Source organism: Anguilla anguilla, chromosome 7, assembly GCF_013347855.1.
Source record: "Anguilla anguilla isolate fAngAng1 chromosome 7, fAngAng1.pri, whole genome shotgun sequence".
NCBI lineage: Eukaryota > Metazoa > Chordata > Actinopteri > Anguilliformes > Anguillidae > Anguilla > Anguilla anguilla.
In genome coordinates, this window is record NC_049207.1 from 3,999,572 (window position 1) to 4,021,319 (window position 21,748).

Sequence of the window (21,748 nt, forward strand, 5' to 3'; positions counted from 1 at the left end):
ATGAATCCCTGGCTCTCTCCATAGAGCAAACTACCGTAAACCATGGAGTACGAGCCTCACTCTGATGTCCCTGTCCTAACGCTGATGAATCCCTGGCTCTCTCCATAGAGCCATCTACCGTAAACCATGGAGTACGAGCCTCACGCTGATGTCCCTGTCCTAACGCTGATGAATCCCTGGCTCTCTCCATAGAGCGAACTACCGTAAACCATGGAGTACGAGCCTCACTGGCCTAAGAGCTGCTGTGTATTAGCCTCCTGTCTCTCCTTCTAGATCCATTTTCTGAGTCGCGCAGCTTAGGATATTTACTGTAGTTTGTGAAGTACATCTCAAATGACTGTTGCCTATGTTTAGAATTAATAATCACAGAAAGATGATTATTATAATTTTGCATTTACCTTGAAGCATGTTGTGCGCAGTTGTGATATGTGCGCCTCGTGTCTGTCTAGGCATTTCTGTGTTTTTATCCAGCCCATACAGGCACTGATGATTATTGACCAATTTTAAGAGAGTGTCTCACCGATATAGCTTCTAGAGCGAAACTGGGAGGTTTTAATTAATTAGCACCTGGGGAAAATGGCAGAGCATTCATTTAGGATCCTAATTAGCTCTAATACCACATACTCCTGGCTCTCTCATCCGTATCCCATTAAAGCTCTTCCCCTGCAATATGAGGAGGTGTCCAATAAGATCGATGGTTCTGTCACTGAGCCGACTTCGCCCTGTTCCTCAGCACGTGCTTTTGCGAAAATAAACGAGAAGCGGCCATCTTGACGGTGATTGCATTTCGGGTCTTCAGGTACCTGACGGACGGGGGCCTCAACCTGTACTCCCGGAATGCGGGGCGAGCCCCCGAATCGGCGGCCTCGCGGGACGTCATCCAAAGGGGGGTCAACGAGATGCAGGGGGGCACAGACAGGTAAGAGGCGTCCAATAGGCTTGTTCGTGACTGCTTTCGTGACCAGCATCTCAACCGTTCTCTAACTAGCACACACAAGGCTAGTCCAACTGCTTTTGTGACCAGAATCTCAAACTTTTTCTCCAACCAGCACACAATCATGCATGGGGGGGTGCCTGTGGGTTCATAAGAAGTCCCTTTCAATATGCGTTACCCATTAGTCCAGTATCGTTCCCAATTAAACACATTATGGACATTTTGTCCTTAAGCAAGAGCAACGAAAACAGATCTGTGACGACTGTATTTTTAAATGAAGTAAAAATGCCCCTGCTGGTTCTAAGCCCGCAGTCTATGTGAAGTTGTAAATTCCGTGAGAGAGATTTACGGTGACTCTGCCTCGGCGGCTCGGGGTGAAACGGCTCCTGCTCTCGCGTGCCGCTTGGCGCTCCGGTAATCTCGGAGATTGAATTTTGTAGCGGCGGCGGCGGCGCGAGAGCGCTTCGCGGTTTACATTCACGGAGCCGCCAAATCCATAACTCAGAGCTCATAAGGACAAACATATTTATGCCTTCAAGCGAAAATGTCTGGCTTGGACTTTTTTTTTTTTTATTTACCTAGATTTGATGGATGGTTTTATTGGGTGGCTTTTGTGGGGAATTATTGCCACTGTCTGTAATATTTTTTGCATGAAATGGATTTACAGTGAACGCATGGATCAGTGTGTGTCTACCAGCAGTGCTGTGCAGCTTTAAGAGTAGCAGCCTGTCTTGCAGAAACCACAAGGAAATGAAGGAAATCCCTCAGCTGTAAACCGCTAGATGTGCTGCGGTTGGATTGTGGAGATCGCAGATTACATAGCTGCGAACAACATGGATTGAAGGCCCATATTGGATGTGTCATTCGTATCTTAAAGTTAGACTGGGGGTCAGGCAGGAATCATAAGTGTGTTTAGGTATCGGAGCCACTGGAGAATGTTTGAAATGCACTGTGCTTTATTTGCCCATAGTAGCCCCTGCAGTATTCGCCTGTAGTCCCATATAGCCGGGGGTTTCATTTCTAATCATGCTCTCTGATGAACGCAGGGATGAGAGCTCGGTGTGCTCTTTGAATGACTCTTCTGACTCCGGCCTATGGTTCCTCCGTTGTCTGTACGCTGCACACCGTCCTCCCCAGCCTCGTTAGCCGGATTGTTAGCGCAGCCGTTAGCCGTTAGCGCCGTTCAGCTTCTGCGTCGTCCACTGGGGTTGCGTTCTCGTGCCCTCTCCTCCCGCTCGTTATGGTCTGACCACGCCCGTCGAGAATTACGTCCACGCCCACGAGGTGTTTAATCGCCACGGCAACGGCGTGGGGTCCCTCCCCTTCTGTAACCTGAGGCATTTCACCATTTCAGCCCCTGCTCAATGTGGGCTTATTAACATTCAGCTGGAGCAATCTGCCGTGTGTGGAGCTCTGCTACAGCAGTTGAGGACACGGGAGTGCCAAGAGAGAATGTGAATTTTCAGATTTCATGTTAAACTGCATAAATCTTTCTTCTGAGTTTAATTGTCCAAGGAAATGATGGAAAAATCCAGTGGGTTGTGGGTTCAAAGCAAGTGCTGTTTTACTTCACTTTTTCACTTCGCTGAAGTAACAAACGGTTTACTTTTTTTTTTTTTTTACTTCACTGCAGTGACGAAAATTGAGCGGTATGGCAGAATGTTTACTGTGCGCAAGATGACAGTCAGAAATTCAGTCGGACGAGTAACTTTTGTTTCCCCTCCCTGGGAACTTTGGGGATTTTAATAAAAGTTTTTGAACTGCTGAGCGGCTTATACTAAAACAGGTAATTGTAGTGAAAACTCCAACTTTCTGGTATCAAAACCTGATTATGCCAGTGCTGAATATGGCCGGCCTCTCCACAGAACTACACGATCGTCTGTAGTGTCAGTCAACAGGATTGTGTTAATCTCGTCGCAAAACCTCTGGTCGGTCACTTCCTGTAGTCTGGGTGCAGTAATCGTGAGAACGCCTTCATTTCCCAGCAGGCCGTGTCAGAGGTGTCCCAGGCACCCAGGATTGGATTTCGGGACTTTTCATTTCGACGGCTCCCAGGCTCCGGGGCCCAAGAGAGCCCCCCCCCCCCCCCCCCCTTTCTTTCAGACGTGATCGTCTCATTCATCCCCAGCACCGGTATCCCCTTGAAGGAAATATGGGATTAGGCGGAATTTCCCCCTTATCTCCGTAAGCTTCTGGAACCTCCCTTCCTTCATATCTGAGCTCCCACAACTAGCTTTCACACCTCTTCCACACTCCAGCCTAGTGTCTGGAAAAAAAAAAAAGAAGAAAAATCTGCCGGCCCCCCTTACAATTAAAGATTAGTTTATCTAAGGATTACCTTGGTGCTAAAACTAAAAACCCACTGATTGGTTTTTTAAAAACTTAATTAAAATATAATATTTGTCTGGGCTTCTTTATTTAAAATATAATACCTGCAGAAATTTTGCCTGTACTTCAAAAATCAAATATTAATAACCTGACAGTCAAATGTGCTCCAGCAGACATCTTCTCTCACTAGTTTCTTTATTGGCCCTTCACATCAATATTGCATATTATAACCTGTTGCCTTCTGATGTGCTACTTAAGTGTGAAACCGGAGGTGAGAAATTGGTTTTACGTTGTCAAATGCTATCGATTTGATGATTTCGCCTGTTGAACTGTATTTCCAAGCACGCAAATATACTCAAAATGGTTTACAACTACTATTCCCAGACTTGGCAACTCACTGAAGAGGTAGATTTAATTCCGAAAAATTTTAATTGTAAAACTGAAATATAGGGGCAACTTGATAAAATCCACAGGATATGAGCCAAAATTCTAGAAATTACCTCTTTTTTTTGGCCAAAATGCAATCTGTATTTGGCAGTGAGCCCCCGCACTGTGGACTACTGTGGGCTATTCCTTTCCGCAGAAGGACTTTCTCCTGTGGGAATTTCTGTTGAGCAAGAAGCAGCTTTTTTTCAATTAATTTTGCTGGATCACAAATATAACGCATTGCAAAAACACATTACACATTTGTGAAGAGTACAATGTCACGTCCTGCCCAGACGTCCTTTGCCACATAACTCATTTGCAAACCTGCCTCTCTGGAAAGGACAAACATTTGTAATGGCTTGTCTGGGTATTCCCCCCCATCCATTTTCTGATTGCAGAAGTATGAGCATTTGAATGCTGATGGTGTTATTTCTCCCTCTGGTGTGTTAAATAGATGAAGGAGAGCCCACCATAGTCATTATTCAAAGCCTCCAGTTCTGTCCTTGCAGTGGACAGCGGGGAAATTCTATTGGCTACTGGCTTTTGTCTCTTGACCAATCATTGGCCCTGACAGACTCTTCTGCCAGGTTCTTAACATGTTTGAAAGGGAGAGAATAATTTTCTGAAGAAAAGTTCCTCTGAGTCCTTACGTCTCGCTGTTATATCTGTCCAGCGGGTCCCTTGGTGGTCACTCAGGGAAAGTTTATGGATGTCCGCTAGAAACTATTGCATAGAATAATAAGGGCACAAACTTAATAAATCATGGTTTTATGTCGTTTTTATGTAATCTGTTGGGTATATTTAGGCGAGAGATATTTCTGCCAAAAGTGGAGGCGTCGAACTTCAACTTGCCGTCCAAGCTTTTCTTATTTTAGCGCTGTGTTGCTGTATTTGCATCAGTAGCGTGTGCGTCTTACGCACCTCGAAGAAACATCCATGGAGACCTGCAGGGTTTTTTCCCCCTCCACCAATCCTTTCACTCAGCTTTGTAATCATACATGTAGGGGCAGCAGTGTTGTATAATGGGTAAGGAACTGGACTTGTAACCTGAAGGTCACTGGTTTGATTCCTGGATGGGGCACTGGCGTACTTGTTTGTATACATTTTTACAATGTAAATGCTCTGTAAAAAGTTGTGTAAGTTGCTCTGGATAAGAGCTTCTGCTAAATGCTTAATGTAATGTAGTGAATACATAACAGGCCAGTTAGCCACTACCCCCCCCCCCCCGCTCTCACTCGTTTTCTGTTGACCATTGTTTCCCTAAGGTGACCCAAACATGCCACGCATCTTCCCGTCATTAAACCAGCATCAATTAATCACAGGATAACAGCTTTTTACATGGATTTACAGTGAACACCTATGATTTTATAATCACCTTTGCATAATGCTAATGCTTACAGTAGTTTTCTGGAAAAATCTACGGCGTGTAATGCATAATTTATGACCAAAAAAGTCCGCTGCTCATGTATATTTTACTGAGATTCCTAAGGGATTCAGTAGGAGCGTTAATAATTCATTCTTTGACTCATTTAAGGGAGATGATGTAGTGCCCCCATTCATACGCGTGACCTTAAAGGTATCCTGTCATTTCTTGTGTGGTGAAGTGTGAGTGATTCAAATCAAGACCCACCGAATTGATTCACATAGTAAGACTTCTCCGATCCGCTTTGATCACACGTTGAGTAATGACACCCGGTTGTGAGCGGACGGCCCTGTCTTAGCGAATGTATGTTAATCGGAATGCAAATGGACCAATCAGCGCATCCAGCTTTGGAAAAAAATCGCCGCCTTTTCTGCCATCTGCTTGAATAGCCAATCAAGCTCAGATCTCTTATCAATGTTTCGGTTGGACCGTGTGTATCTTCCGCCAACTGCGCTGCGCAGAATGTGTTGTGCGTTCGCCCGTCTTCTCGAAGCGAGAATTCGGTAACCGAAATGAAGCTAATTTATTTGAGCCCGGTGTGTTCGAAATGGCAGAGCACTCTTCCACAGGCTTGTTGTTTTTTTTAAATAAATGAAATAACTTCAGTTCATTACTGCCCTTTCAGAACGGGATTGGACACTGACAGCGTTCCAGCACGAGCTGACCTTTAACGCTCCACGATGGATTCAAATGCTAATGGTTTCAGTTTGCGTTTCTCCTGTTTTTTGTTTTTTAAAGCAATTTTTCCGGTGGAATTGTTTCAAAATGAATGTACCCATTCAACCCTGAGAGGTGGATAACCAGCTATGGAAACAGAAATAAATTATGCTTGGACGCCTTTTTTTTACTTGTATCGTGTGTTAATTCAAATTGGATCTGCTTTAGTGATGTCTTCTAAAAGTATTAGCGGCACGCATCATTATAGTTAAATCGGGTTTCTTACTGGTGCGTGAATTCGTAACACAACTTTAAAACAGTCCACTGTCAGGCGTTAACTCAAAAGCCAGCGCAAGGCATACCCTAAATTTATTATGACTTGTCATTAAACAAAGCAGGAGCGAAAAACCGCTCTCTATTAATACGCCCGCTATGCAGTATAGATGAGCCTGCTCTGTGCTCGCAGCAGAATCGGCTGCGCACAAGCCAGTCAGTCAGTCAGAACCTTTATTTAAATTCTCGGAGGTACAATCAAGGTCATCCAAGCGTGAGCGAGCGGGCTTCAACACGGAGGCGTGCGTTTCACAGCAGGTTCATGAATTAATAACACCCCCCACCCACCCACCCATTAACTGACGGGGTCCGGGAGCTTCTATCGCAGAAGCGTTAGCATGGTTTGTGTCTGACCGCACGGCTTCTGTTTAATGAGAGGCGAGGGGTATCGCGGTGGAGGGAGGAGGCACTGTTCGCGGACTGTTATTCTGAGGAAGATTTGGGGGCCAATTGCGCACGGACCCCATTGGTCCTGGTGCCGCTGCTGTCAGCCGCGGAGAGATTCTGAGGCGAAGCTCGCGGGTGCCTTTTTGTCAAGCCGTTGTCAAAAAAACCAGCTTGTTATCGAGGTTAGAATTTCTTCTTTCCCACCGCCCAACAACGAGGGCTCAAAAGAAATGAGAACATTAGCTATGCGACCTGAGACATTGTGTGCTATTTGTTAGTCCTACTTTAACCACAATTGGCTTCCAGGGATGTCTAATTCTGTCAGCCCAAATAAAAGAGGACTGTTCTGGGAACAGTTGCAGCGTTGCTGTAATCCACTGATGTGACATCGAATGCTTTTCAGATTCAGCTGGGTGCTCATTACTTTGTACAGCATGGGTCCAGATATGAGTTGTGTGTGTGTGTGTGTGTGTTTGCCTGTGTGTATATGTGACCGTGTTCTGCATAAGAAACAGGCGGGATGTTCATTAAATCTTGTTGCACACTAATTACTAATTACTTCCTCGTTTACCAGGAATTCATTTTTTGCTTTTTTGCTTACTTTGTTATTTCAGTCACGTTTGCTGCAAGTTGTCCAGAATAATTTGGCGAACTTTATTTTTCATTATTCGGTGTCATTTGCCGAGTCTCTTCCACGGAATAACGTGGCATTCCACAACCCAGCAAACTCATTTTATTGGCACTCTGTCAATAACTCAGTAGAATTTAAACTACCCAGTAAAATAAATACTTCTGTGATATTTGAGTTTGTTCGCTTTCTGGTGTTTTTGGCATCGTTTCAGTTTCATTCCTTTTTTTTTTTTTTTTTTGATCGAACAAAACATAATTTTTTTTGTGTGCAGTGAAAACTATTTTTTGATATTTTCGTTTCTGACATCCTGCTGGCTTTACAGTGGCTGGTAGAGAGACACCTGGGGGTTTGTGGCCTAAAATGAGAAAGCTCACTTCAAGTACCTTCAAAGCAGTTCGCACAGCAGTGTTATGTAGGTTGTACGTGTATGTATTACCTGATTATTTTTCAAAAAAATTATGTTTTTGATATTTTTAGGAAGTTTTGCCTATGACACATTCAACCTGGGACCACAGCACTCAAGGAAAGACATAAAAACCAGCAAAATACTAAAACTGACATTTCTGTCTATAATTCTGAATAAACCCGATAAAATGTGCCTGTTTATATGTGCCTATGGAAACATGGTGTTGCTGCAAAAGCTGTGCTGGTGTTACTTGCCATTAACAGTAAAATGTTTGATGTTAAACCAACTCTTACAGAATATATATGATCCCTATTGGACTCGTACCGACCATGCTGGAGTCAAATCAACACTGGACATTTTACTGTGTGTATTTTAACTATACCAGGCATTGTGAAGCTTGCTGGTCACCAGAAACTTTTGCAGCACACAGGTTTCTGATACATTCTGATATTTTTGAAGTGTCACTGCACACAAAGGATATTTTAGATTTGTCATGACCATGTATTAGGCCAGCTACTCTCTGTGTTTATGTAATATTCCTGGTGTTTAAAGAAGACTCCTTGAGCAGGCATGTTTATATTGCGTAGCATTCAGTCCACCTGTCAGGGTGTGTAAGTATAAACACAGAGAGCTTTTCGGTGAATGAGAGCAGTTTGGCTCCTCAGAAGGTCACCACGTTCAGCTGGCACCTCTCCGGAGTGCAGGCTCTGCGGGCGAGGCTGGCACGATTTGGGCGAGCCGGGCACCTGCTCAGTGCCCATCTGTGGTGGAGTGCAGGGGGCCGTGCCACCCCCCCCCCCAAACAAACACACACACACACACACATACACTCATACACACCACAAACAAGCACACACACACTCATACACACCACACACACCACACTCACCACAGGTGCTCACACGCATGCACACGCGTACGCATACACATATACACCACACACACACACACACAGTGACCAGAGGAGGCTGCAGTTCTTGCCAGCCTCAGACGCAGCCCCCTCCCATGTGACCGTTACTGTGTCTGTCTGGTCTCACAGCGGGGCGCGAGACGGTTAATACAGTCGGGGAGGGGGCGAGGGGGCGAGGGGGCGAGGCAGCGTCCCGGTCATCAGTCTTCGTCCCACACAGGTGATTAGCTTCTTCAGAAGACCCTTTAGCGAAGAGCAATGATACCCATCTCAGGACCGGGGGGCGAGAAACGGGAGGAACGTGTCAGAGGCTCTGCTCACGTGCTGATGAATAGCCTCTGCCGTTTCGGGCATTAAAATGGAGCGGGACAGTGATTCATTCCACACCCTGACCGAGCTGGAGGGCGGGAGGGGGCGTGTGCACAGATCAAGGGCAGCGTATGCACTCCGCCGTGTCTGTCCCCATCTCAATACACGAGCGTCTTTATGTTTTGGGGCGGCAGTGTAGTCTAATCGGTAAGGACCTGGTCTTGGCCTGTGACCTAAAGGTCACAGGTTCGATTCCCGGGTAGGACACTGCCGTTGTACCCTTGAGCAAGGTACTTAACCTGCATTGCTTCAGTATAAATCCAGCTGTATAAATGGATGATATGTAAATGCTATGTAAAAAGTTGTTTAAGTCACTCTGGATAAGAGCGTCTTCTAAATACCTGTAACGTACAGTAATGCAGTGTAATGTATCTGTGGGAAGGAAGCGCACATCCTTAGCAGCCTACCGATAGCATCCCGGGTCTTTGACTGAGCGCGTCTTGATTCTAAGGGAGGGGAGCTCTGGGGGTGATCCATCTTTATTGGGCTCTTTTAAACGGCGGCACTAATAAAATGGTAATGACTCAATTACGGTCAGGACGGCCCTGCTCTGTGGAAGTCCCTCTGTGGGGACCGAGGAGACGGTCGGGGGTTTTACTGTTCGCGAGGGCCGACAGGCCTGAAGGTCACCGGCTAATTAACGAGGTCGTTAATAATCAAGCTATGACGGCTTGTGGAAAATACATAATTCCTGGGGTGACGTCTCGTCTCATAGGCCCAGTATTGAATATCTACAGTATAAATTGCTAGTGCTTGATTTGGATTGAATACTTTACAGGAAGGCACCACTGCAAATGTGGTGATCTGAGGACAGTTAACTCAACCATGATTGATTCTGCTTCCTGTGGAAAATTATCTAATGTCTAATAGTTACAGGACTAATTAAAAGACTCCCCGAGTTCATTATGCACCAGTGCTAAAATGCAAGGAACACGCTCCAGAACAACACTTCCCCAAAGGATTGTTCTAGAGTCAGCTATAACCTTAACCCGATATGAACCTCGACCACTGTACGGCAAAAAAAAAGAAAAGAACAGTCTGTTCGTGCTGCTTGTTCCTGTCTGGACAGGCTGAACAGAACAGCTCACGGAGACCTGTCTGTGTCTTAAAGAACTGAATCACCTTCACGCTCAGATTTTTTGCAACCTTATGAAATCTGCCCTGTGTCTGTACTGCGGGACTGACAAGTCTGCCTTTAAATGAGAGAGATAGAAATCTCAGCTATTTCTGGGTGCTAATCAAGAGTACTTGGAGAGAAAATAATGATGCACCTTAATTGTGTCCTGAAATAGCAGAGGCTTCTCGTTAAAGACTGAAAATGATGTTATTTATCCGCTAAGGCAAATTACTGGAATTTTTTGGCAGGTTATTAAACAGGGAGGTGAAAAGCGTTGATTAACCGGTGCCTGTGTTTTTGCTGGGTAATGGAGAAGTTTATGATGTATTGGAGCCATTTAAATGAAGTGCTCTTATTCGGGCTGTTTGGAGACCAAACTGCAGGGGGCCTTCAGCTGAGCTAAAATTACCTGAACCTGTACAGGCCATTAGACCCGGGTTCCGTCTCACACTGAAGTGTGTTTCTGCCATTAACTTGGACTAACACTGCAGGGGCGTGGCGGTCCTGTGTCTGTGTCATTAAATATTTAACAGCCCCAATGATGTGTGGTGAGTTTAAGCACACAGTGTACTGTGTTTGGGTTAAATAAGGACTTCACCGTTATCCAAAAAGTGAAGTCGCTCTGGAGTAAGTTGAAATGGAAGCTGGGGGTGTGGTGGAATGAGGGGGTGGAGGGGTGCGCTGGAAAACTTGTGCAACAGCAATTAGATGGAGTTTCTCTCTGTCAGCTGACTGTCCTGTGCTTTACCTTACCTTAGGCTGTGACACAACGTAGGAGATGATGTCACATGATGCATGACCTCATCTCTGAGTTTGAGTCTGCCAGTCATTACTCAGCGTCAGCAGGGTGGAGTCAGATGAGCATCTCTCTCTCCAGGACCCTGAGGCCATATGTCCTGGGAGAGACATGGGGGGGGGGGGGGGGGGGGGGCGCGCGGTGGGGTGGGTGGTTTGTCGGGGGAGGGGTCCATTCGTCTCTGTTAATCACAAGTGCTATGAGGTGACTTTGATTGGCTTTGGGGATCAGGCAAGTAATGTGCCAGCCCACATTGGGGGGGGTTTTCGGGGCAGGGGTGCGGTGTGGGTGGGGGCAGGGGGTTTTTGGGCTGCGGGGAGAGTCAGTGCTTAGCTAGTACAGGGCATCTGCACCAAACTGCGCAGTCTAGCAGGTTGCTGTGTTCCGCGATCTTCGCTGCGAAGAACAGGCTGATGGAGGCGGGTCCTTGAGGTGAGTTCTGCTGGATGATGGTTTTCATTGGCTGTTAATTGGCTGCTCTGCCTAAAAGGTACTGGCCATTCCAGCTGTCTGTTTATAGGACTGTATAGGGCAGTTTTTAGCATTTTTAATCTAGATGAGTGTTTTGGATGGAAGTTTGATTAATGCCCTTCAGTAGGGCGATTGTTGGTAATCCTGCATGTCATTGTGAGAGCATCAGGGTTAGAGCATTAGGCAGGATTACATCAAATTAGTGTGAAACCCAAAAAAATAAAAATAGTCTGAACTATATTTTTCACTGAGGATCCCCTGCCTGTGGAATGGAGTTAACTGGCCCATATTTTCATTTCTTTATTGTTTTTAAAAAAATAAATTCTATTTGGGAAGAGGCTGTTTAGTGGATTTATACCATCTTGATCCCTGTGTCTTGGAAAAATCCTGCTGGGCTACAACATATGCACTGAATAATGTATTTGCAGCATATTAATATACTGAATTAAACATGCTTAGTGTCTATAGAAAGTGGGGAGTCGTCGGGGGGGGTGGAAAGGCCCGATCTCTAAGTCCACAGAAACTGGAGGTGCGAACATGGCAATTTAGAATTGAGAGCAAGCCTTCTCAAAGCGAGTGGAATTAATTAGTGAGGAGAAAGTTTTTGGAAGGAAGGTGCGATCTCTGTGTTCCTGGGTAGGTGAGGTGCAATACGTGCTCCTGTGAAAACAGACACCTGACTCAAAACCAGCAGCGTCGCGAAACGGCTTTTGAACAAACGGTTTGTGGCATTTTGTTTTTTAAATTCAAAGCCTTGCAGATGACATTGCAGGGGACGGATGCACAGATTGTGCTGAGCCGAATGCATTGATGGATTTTAAATATTTCAGGAGGGCACTTTCATGGTTGGAACTCTGCTTTGGGTTTCTGGCTGGGAAGTGTGTGCTACCAGCATCACGTAAACAGTGAATCTGCATATATTGATATCAAATGTAAATGGTAATTTTGTCTTGGGTAAGGGAATTTGCATCTGTTTGTCTGTCTATCTGTCTATCTGTCTATCGGTCAATCGGTCTATCGGTCTATCGATCTATCTGTATGTCTGTCTGTCTGTCTACCTTAATAATAATAATCATAATAATAATACTGAGGCTGTCAGAACCCATCTGTGCATGCCGTTTTTATTTAGTTAAACACTGTCTCTCAGTCCCTGGCTGTGACACACGTATTGATATTCCAGCTCGCGCCCTGCAGGAATGATCTGGCGGATTGCGCGGATCGCTCCTGTGTGTTTGCTGAAGGGTCTCGAGGGACCGTCAGCCCCCCCCCCCCCGTCACGTGTGATTCGGTCCGGCGCGGAGCCACGGCACGATATGAAACATTCAGCTCTCACGGGCTCCAGTCCGCTGGCTGTGCCTCGTCGCTCCGCGGAGCGATGTGAAAAGGGCGTCTCTGACGGGGCGCGGTTTTTCCGGAGGTTTCCTGGCCGCGCGTGCGAGCGTGAGCGCCTGCTATTCGTCACGCGCTGCATATCTCATTAGAGCCTGAAATTAAATTTAAGGTCTTGGAAGGGGGGAAGTCAATAAGCATTTGAAAGTAAATCCCGCGGTAGTGTTTAGTCGGACGTGTCTGCAGCATGCTAATTGAGCTGCCATTGCGAGGCAGATTGTGGAATGTGAAAATGTTTCGTATATTCACCCAACCGCTGTATGTTGGGTTTTGCTGTATTTTATGGATTTGAACACACTCTTTGCCACAGTTAGTGGCTTTCATCTTAGTGCCAGATTTAACACTGTCATTATCACAGTCATTCATTTTGCATTTGTTGCTAAAACCTTTGTTATCAGATATAGCTAGCTGCACCTGTGCACTCTCAAGGATGCCATATATGGACATACATACTAGTTATTAGTGATAGTTTAAATTACATAATGGCTCACAGACTGCATCCATTTCTCTTCAGACTGTTTTCAAATCTCTGTCAGTTAGCGTGAGAGACAGGGTATATCTGAGAGTTAGTGATTTAGTATGAAACTGAATTTTTAAAAAGTGATCCTTTACCTGGTGAATAAATTGCTGCATAACAGTTGTGGTCCACACTCAGTGATTTGCCATTTTGAATATATAATTGCATTTCAGTGAAGTTTTAATTACTTAACATTACCACGCCTTGCAGTCAGTGCCCAGAACTCCTATTGGGAGAAAATCGGCTGGTTTAATAGGTTTTTTACTAAAAGGTATTAACCAGAAATAATGCTGCAAAAAAATCCCCTCAGAGAAGACTGGTGAATATAGAAAATAACAATAAACCCTTTTGATGCATGAAGTTCTGTTTTTCCAATTTTCTCCCGGTCACAGTTTTCTGACCGCGATCGGGAATTAATTACGCTTGCATGGAATGTGTTGAGATAACCAGCGGTGAGAAGAGTCATACGTCTTTAATATGTGACCGTACTGCGAAAAACACACTTCTGAAAGTTCATGCGTTTCATATTTACCCAGTTATACAAATAGCATAAATGGTTTTGTGGATCACACTTCTACTTCCTCTTGTCCATCCATGTAGACCTTCCTTTAATTCACTCACACGCTGAAATTACCTCCAAATAAGTGTCACTTATCACTGCGAAGAACGCTAATACAATTTTAATACACAACCTTACTTGGCAGATATCAATTAATGTTGAAAAAAAAAACACTGTTCATTCTGAATGTCATGTCCATTCTGAGTTTCTTAGATGTCATACCTCAAAAAAATAAAAGAAAATCCAAATGTTTCCACACCATTAATCATCTGGCTATGCTAATATGCAGTAATGTTGTTGCACTCTTTCTACCCGGAAATCCATTGGTTCCAGCTCACTTTAACGCGGAGATGGGCGACTTCTGCTCCGAACTGTTCATTTAGCCGCCTCATTTACATGAGCTGCATTTCTTTACATCTAATTTTGGACGGCCCCGTGAATGGCAGCCCGAAGACCGCTCGTGTGTCCCTGCAGCCCGTTTACCGCGGTCTAATGCGCAAATTAAGCAGCTTTGCTGTATGTACCGACTAGCCGATCACGCCAGAGGTGCAGCAATTAGTGGGGAAAACCTGCACACCAAGGTCCTCTGGGAGCCGTTTCCCATCCTGGTTTTGATGTGTACATTATTTACTGGAGAGAATTTTCCTGCTTTGAATCGTCGCCGGCGTTTGGAATCGTTTGCCAGCGTGATGTTGTGTTTAGTCAGAAGCAGGAACTGTCCACGGCTTTTAAAAAAAAAGAAAAAAAAAGAATTTATTTTATTTGATTTTTTTAAGCAAACCAGGTCCCCATCGACGCTGAGCAGGATAATGTCGCATTTGAGTGAGCTAGCCAGTCAGGCTCTATCTTATGAATGAGGCTATCTCCTCACTGGTGGAGTCTCCTCATAGGAGGACCAGCATAGTTCTTAGGACCCTCAGAAATCCTACGAACCGTAGCAATCGATTCAGTAAGAAATCATGTGATCTTTTCCATGATAAGGGAAGTAGAAGTGTGTCTGGCCTGTGGCTAGGAGCTTCTCCGATGGAAAGGCAGCGTGGAGTGGACAGTTGGAAGGAGTTTAGCTTTATGGTTATACATTTCACCACATCACGTGTTCAAGTCTATTTGCCTTATGCACTGGAATTAAATGGCCAACTTTCTTTCCAGCAATAATAGTTCAGAAACTTTTCCTCCCTGGGAAAAAATTAAGTTATTCTTTTCTCTTCAAAAAAATAAATAAATAAGATGAACTGGCAAAATTGAGCATTGCACATTGAAGGACACTATTTTTAGAAACTGAAACGTCAAGTGTGAGATGTATTTTCTGAATTTCTGGGAAGGTTTGGGAGCAGAGCTCATTAGAGAATCTGAATCCGATTCTGCACTCTCAGCTTCTGCCAAGCGTGTCTGTGCCCCGGAATTATCTCAGCAGATATGAGCCATGACTTCAGCTGAAAGAACTTTGCCTTTGGAAAAAAAAAAAAAAAAACCTCTGATACCGACTATACCAGACATCTTAAGGGACAAGTATTTCTCTGAAATGTGTCTCTCTTGTAGAGTTAACTTAGAATTGTGTCGTGCTTACAATTCTGAACATTCTATGTCTATGCATGGCTAACAACAGTTCTTATCCATTTAAAAAAATTTTGTTTTAACATTTTTGCTAAAGAAAATTTTCATTTCATCTCAGATCTGCTGCTCATCTCCGCACAAGTATTTTTTGTAGTCTTCGTTGTTTTCACTTTGCAATTCCTGTTGGGTCACACACAAGGTTGGAGCAATCAAGCATATCACACAGACAGCACACACAGTGGGAACCTTCAGTCAATACCGATTGGTCCTGCTATTGAACAGTAAAAATGTGCACCATTGAATCTTTATCATTGCTTGTGGAAGTGCACAGTCCACTGCCGTCTCTTATACGTGATTGGCCTTTTAATAAATATATGGCTGGATAATTGTATAGTATTTTTTTTCTGCTCGCTTGCCTTTTGAGGATGTACTTTTGTCTTTGTGGTTTTGTGCTCTATCTCTGTGGGTTTGTGCTCTGTCTCTGTGGTTTTGTGCCTTGTCTCTGTGGTTTTGTGCCTTGTCTCTGTGGTTTTGTGCTTTGTCTCTGTGGTTTTGTGCCTTGTCTCTGTGGTTTTGTACTTTGTCTCTGTGGTTTTGTGCCTTGTCTCTGTGGGTTTGTGCTCTGTCTCTGTGGTTTTGTGCCTTGTCTCTGTGGTTTTGTGCCTTGTCTCTGTGGTTTTGTGCTTTGTCTCTGTGGTTTTGTGCCTTGTCTCTGTGGTTTTGTGCTTTGTCTCTGTGGTTTGCGTTTATCCTGCTTTATGGCACATGCGCGCGTGTGTGCGGGGGGATAATTCACTGGCTTTTGTGCTTATTTTTCCATTATCCACACTGCTGGTGTGGTCTCTGAATCTGAGCTGCGCAGGGTCACACAGACCAGCCAATCACTGCTCAGAGAAACGCGATGCGGTGGAGGTGATCAAAAGCTTACTTGATGTTAATTGAGAGTGAAAACACAGAGACAAAAAGCAGAGACTATCTCTTTATGTCTGTCTTTCTCTAGTGTGTGTGTGTGTGTGTGTGTGTGTGTGCGCGTGTGTGCGTGCGTTTGTCTGTCTTTCTCTTGCTCTCAATTGTGTGCATGTGTGTGTGTTTGTATGCGTGTGCGTGCATATTTGCATGTCACCTTGGAAACAGGAAGTGCACATAAACATGTTTATGCCAGTCTGTGCACTTGGCTGCCACTGTCATTAGACGGTAGATGCATTTGCATGGACTGATTGGAAACAGTTGAAGAGTGGCTTGCAGAGCTGGAGTGTGAGGCCCTCTTTGGCTTCGTTAATTAAACAGAAATGGGGGGGGAGAGGGGCTAAATAATTAAGTTCCCCTTAACTGTCCCTTCGTGTTGGGGTTCCAGGCGTCCATTGAAAGGACGACAAACCCAACAGGGCAAGGGTACTTCAGGCTCAAATGCAAGGAAGAGGCTTTTTAAAAAAAAAGAACTCACTAGCGTTTATGAAGTGGTGAGAAGTCAGCATAATTCAGCCTGTTCCCTGTGCCGAGGAGAAGCAGCCTCTGGAGTCTGCTTGAGCCTGACTAACAGAAATGTCATTTTGAGCATAAATAATAAATATGTGCGGCAGGCTGGGTTTCTCAGAATCCACTGCGTGTCCGGTGAAGAAGTCCCTATTTTAGGCGCGTAGACGATCCCGCGCGGGAGCTCCAGCAGTGGCGGTTTTTCCCGCTCAGTTAAAAGGTGAACGCTGTCCATTTTGAGCAGATGCCGTGTAGTTCGGGTTGGCGAAACGCGGCTTCTCGGCACGGTGCCTCAGGCTTCACCGGACGGTCGTCCAGACCGGGGTGATGCCAGGGCCAGGGCATGGCGGTGGGGGTGGAGTTGGGGTGGGGCTGGGGGGGGCAGGGTGATGCCAGGGCGAGGGCATGGCGGTGGGGGTGGGGTTGGGGGGGGCAGGGTGATGCCAGGGTGAGGGCATGGGGGTGGGGTGGGGTTGGGGGGGGCAGGGTGATGCCAGGGTGAGGGCATGGGGGTGGGGTGGGGTTGGGGGGGGCAGGGCAGGGTGATGCCAGGGCGGGGGCATGGGGGTGGGGTGGGGTTTATTATGGGAGGGCTGTCTGGGTGATTCTTTGTGCTTTTGGAAAAGCCTCTCTCTCTCGCACTCTCCTTTTCTCGATCCCTCTTTCCTTCCTCTACCTTCGTGTTTCTCTTTTTGTCTGCTCTTTTCTCTCTCTCCCTCTCTCTCTCCCCCCGCCCGTCTCGCTCCCTCCCTCCCTCTCTCGATGTTCGTTAAGGGAGAGGACACGTACCGAGACACTGAACTTTCCCTCTCCCTCTTCGTCGGTCTGTCTCTCTGTCTCTCGCTCTGTCTCCCTCTCCCTCTCTCTGTCTCTCTTCCTCCCCCTCTCTGTCTCTTGTCCTCACTCTCTCTGTCTCTTGCTCTGTCTAGTTAGTTTCTCGTAGATATTTCGCTGAAGTGTGAGCTGGTGGAGATGAAGTTGTTGTCTCTTGCAGCTGGGATGACAGCAGCTCCGTGAGCAGTGGGCTCAGCGACACTCTGGACAACATCAGCACAGACGACCTCAACACACCCTACTACTCCTCCACCTCGGCTCCGCCTCGCAAGGGCAAGCACTCCCAGGTATGTGTGTGTGTGTCTGTGTGCGTGCGTGTCTGTGTGTGTGTGTGCACGTGCGTGTGTGTGTGTGTGCATGCGTGTATGTGCACGTGTCTGCATGCAGTCTCTTGTTTAGTTAAATATTCCGGTATTCCTGGAGCCAGTATTCCTGTCCTGTAGTAACAGCGATTTTCGGCTGAAGTGTCAACTAAAAGTTTTTAAATGGTGATTTTTTGTTAAATGAAATGTAATTAATGGCTGCATTAGGAAAAGTTATCTGCTCATTTAATCAGTTCTGCTGTCTAATGAACTGCAGAAAGAAATATTGTTCAGTCATTTTTGAGAGTCTCTTGGAATTGCGGAGCTGGGGGCTCCTGGTATGAGTCAGACTTCATCAGAACTCCTCCATTTCTGCCGATAATCAAGCCTCGAAATTTCAGCAGCCGGTAATTTAAATTCTCCAGCGTGTGAAAGAGAGAGAGAGGGAGGGAGGGAGGGAGAGGGGTGAGAAACTCTTTACCTCCATCTGGAGTCTTAACTGAGCGTCTGCGCACTTTTTAAAGACTCGCAAAGAGGGACTGAAATCTGGCTCTCGCTCCTTCTGTTTCAAATGCGGAAAAACGGAGGATCTTTCGACGGCGAAGGAGCCACGCCGTGGCGCTTTTAGAAACGCTCCACGGATACGGTGTGTGTGCGCGGAGAGCGCGTTAAAAATAGCACCGGCGGGGGGGCTGTCTGCACAGCGACACAGCGGTGCGTAACGCAGCGCGTTTTAAAAAACACACACGTAAAAAAACACACACAACCGCGTAATTAGCACTGTGACACGGTGTTTTAATATACTAATATAATAATAATAATATCCTTGCGTTTATGTAGCACTTTTCCGAATGCTCAAAGAACTCACCTCACCCACCGCCAATGTGTAGCACCCACCTGGGTGATGCACGGCAGCCATTTTGCGCCAGAAAGCTCACCGCACATTAGCAGATGTACCTGCTTTACGCTGCCCTCGGGGCTGTCCTTCTGAAGTCCACTCGTTCCTTTAGCATTGTCTGGCCAGCGCAGGCCAGGATGCGTGAATAAAACGATGAAGGCTTGGGCGCTAAGCGTGGGGGTGGGGTGGGGGTTAGGCACGCTCATCCATCCGCGAAAAGCAGGTGGTGGGACTGGAGGTGGCAGCGTGGCCAACAGAAGATGATCTTCATTATGATCGCCCTGCTAGGTAGCTGGATACAGGGTAGTCTTCAGTACATATAGTCTCATATATGCTCACTCTGGAATTTAAATGACCTGACTAGTGACTGCCAAGGTGTAGCAGTTCAAAATATGAATTTCTGAACCGGATCATATCAGCATATTCGTGAGGGACCAGTATGCAGTGTGCACACGGGTGAATTTGTGTGGGTGTTTGTGTGTGTGTGTTTAAATTTGTATGTGCACATCTTTTCTCTGTATGTATGGGCTGTATGTTAGTGTGGCTAGTGAGAAAAATTGTGCCACTGTCCAAAAACATTTGGACTGCGCTGTATGTATTTGTGTGTTTGTACATGAGTGTGTGTGTGCAGGTACACACACGTGTGTATATGTGGGTGTATGTGTTTATCGTTATCTTTCCCGCCATTTCCCAGCCTAAATCAGACGCTGAGCCGCGCGGCTCTCCGGACCATGACATCAGCAGCTGGGACGGAGCGGAGGACCTGAAGAAGTCCGACGACGGTCCGGACGGCGCCATGTGGAAACCTTCCTCGTCCTCGTCCTCCTCAACGGGACAGTACGAGGACCCCGACAGGACCGGGCAGAGGGCGGGCATGCCCCTGTCCCACACGGGCTCCTGGAGGAGGGGCATGACGGCCCAGGTTGGCATCACACCCCCCAGGACCAAAGGTGCCGTCGGAGCCCTCAAAAATCCAGGTACGCCACTACGCTTTCTCTAACATGTTATGTCCAGGTAAGGGTTAAATTCAGGTACACATCTACGCTTTCTGGAAAGGGTTAAATTTAGGAAAGGGTTAAATTTAGGAAAGGGTTAAATCCAGGTAAGGGTTAGATTCAGGTAAGTGTAAAATCCAGTACAGGGTTAAATCCATGAAAGATAAAATGAACAAGACTCACATAAGTCTTGAAAGCGTCATTTGCTTAGCGTGTACTTTCCCTCCACCTCATTTTCAAATCGCTGTTCGGAGTCTCTCCGCTTCAGTGTTCATTTCGAGCTCAGATTGGACATGCCTCAGGCAACGCTAATATTGTCCAATGTGTTTCGTTCCCTTTGGTCTGGAGGAGTGCCAGAAAGGGGACCCCCTCTACGGGCGGGGCTGTGTTTTTACGGTGCGCCGGTCCGGTCTTAAATTACCCGCCGCGGCCGGTGCTCAGGCTTATCTCTGCTGGCTAGCGGCGCGGCGGCGCCTAGCGACCGCGCGGCGTTCAGCTGGGATTGCAGCGGGCTGCTCAGGGTGCTGAACCCGCTGAAAGAGGAGATCCGCTTCGGCGCGGGTATTTTTGGCACACCTGCAGTGAACCCCCTGCTGCCGGAGACGGGGGGGGCGGGGGGGGCGGGGGGGTCGAGCGATTCCCGAATACGTGGGGCTCCCCTCTGCTCGTCAGGGGTTAAAGCAGGGAGCTCAGACTCAGAGCCTGGAGGGCTATGGAGTCTGCTGGTGATTGGTGTGCTCTTGCACTTTGTTTCTAAGGCCTAAGTCAAGGCTGCTGATTGGAAGGAAATCTGAAAATCCAGCAGAGACTCCGCCCTCCAGCGCTGGAGTTTGAGAGCTTTGGGTTAAAGGATCCAGCGACCTTCCGCAAAATGGCGGCCAGCCGTTTAAGGGTGCTCTCTGCTCTGACAGGCAAGGCGGACGACTCGAAGGTGTCGGAGAAAGACCGGGGGGCCCCGCCCAAGAGCTCGGGGATCCAGCGCTCGCCGTCGGACGCCGGGCGGAGCAGCGGCGACGAGGGGAAGAAGCCGCCGTCCGGCATCGGGCGCCCCGCGGCCGCCATCGCCTCCTTCGGCTTCAAGAAGGTGGGGGGCCCCGTGGGGGCCCTCATCACCAAGGCCCCCGCGGGGGGAAAGGGGGGGCCAGCGGGGGGCGGGGGCGGCGGCGGGGGGGGCCGCAAGACCAGCCTGGACCTGGACGGCTCACAGCCGCAGGACGACGGGGCGCTGCTGGGGGGCGGGGCCTCCAGGGCCCCCCCGCAGTACCGGTCCCTCCCGCGGCCGGCCAAGTCCTCCCCGGGCGGGGCCCTGTGCCGGGGGGGCAGTGGTGGTGGCGGCGGCGGCGGCGGCGGGGGCCACCGCTCCAGCTCCAGCAGCGTGGACTCCAACGTCAGCGGCAAGTCGGCGGGCAGCGCGGGGGGCGGAGCCAACGCCAAGCGGCGGGACGGCGGGAAGGTGGGGTCGGGCCGCTCCAGCCCCGTCGCCGTCTGCCAGGCCGACAAGGAGAAGGCGGGCGCGGCCGACCCGGAAGGGGCGTGTCTCTCCAGCTCGCCCAAAGCCAGCCCCACCTCGTCCGGCCAATCAGGGCTTCGGCAGCCCGGGTCCAAGTACCCCGACATCGCCTCGCCCACCTTCCGCAGGTGAGACGCACGCGCGGCCTCTTTAGCACGATAGCGTGAACGTAGCGCAGCCCGTCTGATTTCTAAAACGTTATTTTAACTTCGTTCGTCATTTTCACTTTTCAAAAACGGTCAGACTGTGCAGTTTGAGGTAGCGATAGAAAAAAAAGCTTTCCTCCGTTATTTCTTCTGTTTTTTGTCTTTGTGTTGCTGCTCTGTGTGTAGTGCGGGTGATGTCATCTGCACATATAGCATAAACACATCCTTGTTCAGGCGTGGCAGATTTGAATAATGGCTGGTCCCGTCTGCTTGAGAGCTCTCAGCAGGGTGATGGGGTGTAATCGCTCGCCTGTCTGTACCAATCTTCCTCACTTACCGCCTCAGCGGACGGCAGAAGGGCCGTTCATATCGGCTTCGATGGC

General features: G+C 47.5%; 1 protein-coding gene across 1 annotated transcript in view; it reads left to right on the forward strand.

Moving 5' to 3' along the window:
• Positions 1 to 21,748, forward strand: part of nav3 (neuron navigator 3) — a 277,510-nt gene that overhangs the window by 228,576 nt on the left and 27,186 nt on the right. The window contains exons 15-18 of the mRNA XM_035426721.1: positions 800 to 919; positions 17,675 to 17,801; positions 19,409 to 19,691; positions 20,621 to 21,347. Coding sequence (XP_035282612.1) covers positions 800 to 919; positions 17,675 to 17,801; positions 19,409 to 19,691; positions 20,621 to 21,347 — 1,257 coding nt within the window. The remainder of the gene's footprint in view (positions 1 to 799; positions 920 to 17,674; positions 17,802 to 19,408; positions 19,692 to 20,620; positions 21,348 to 21,748) is intronic.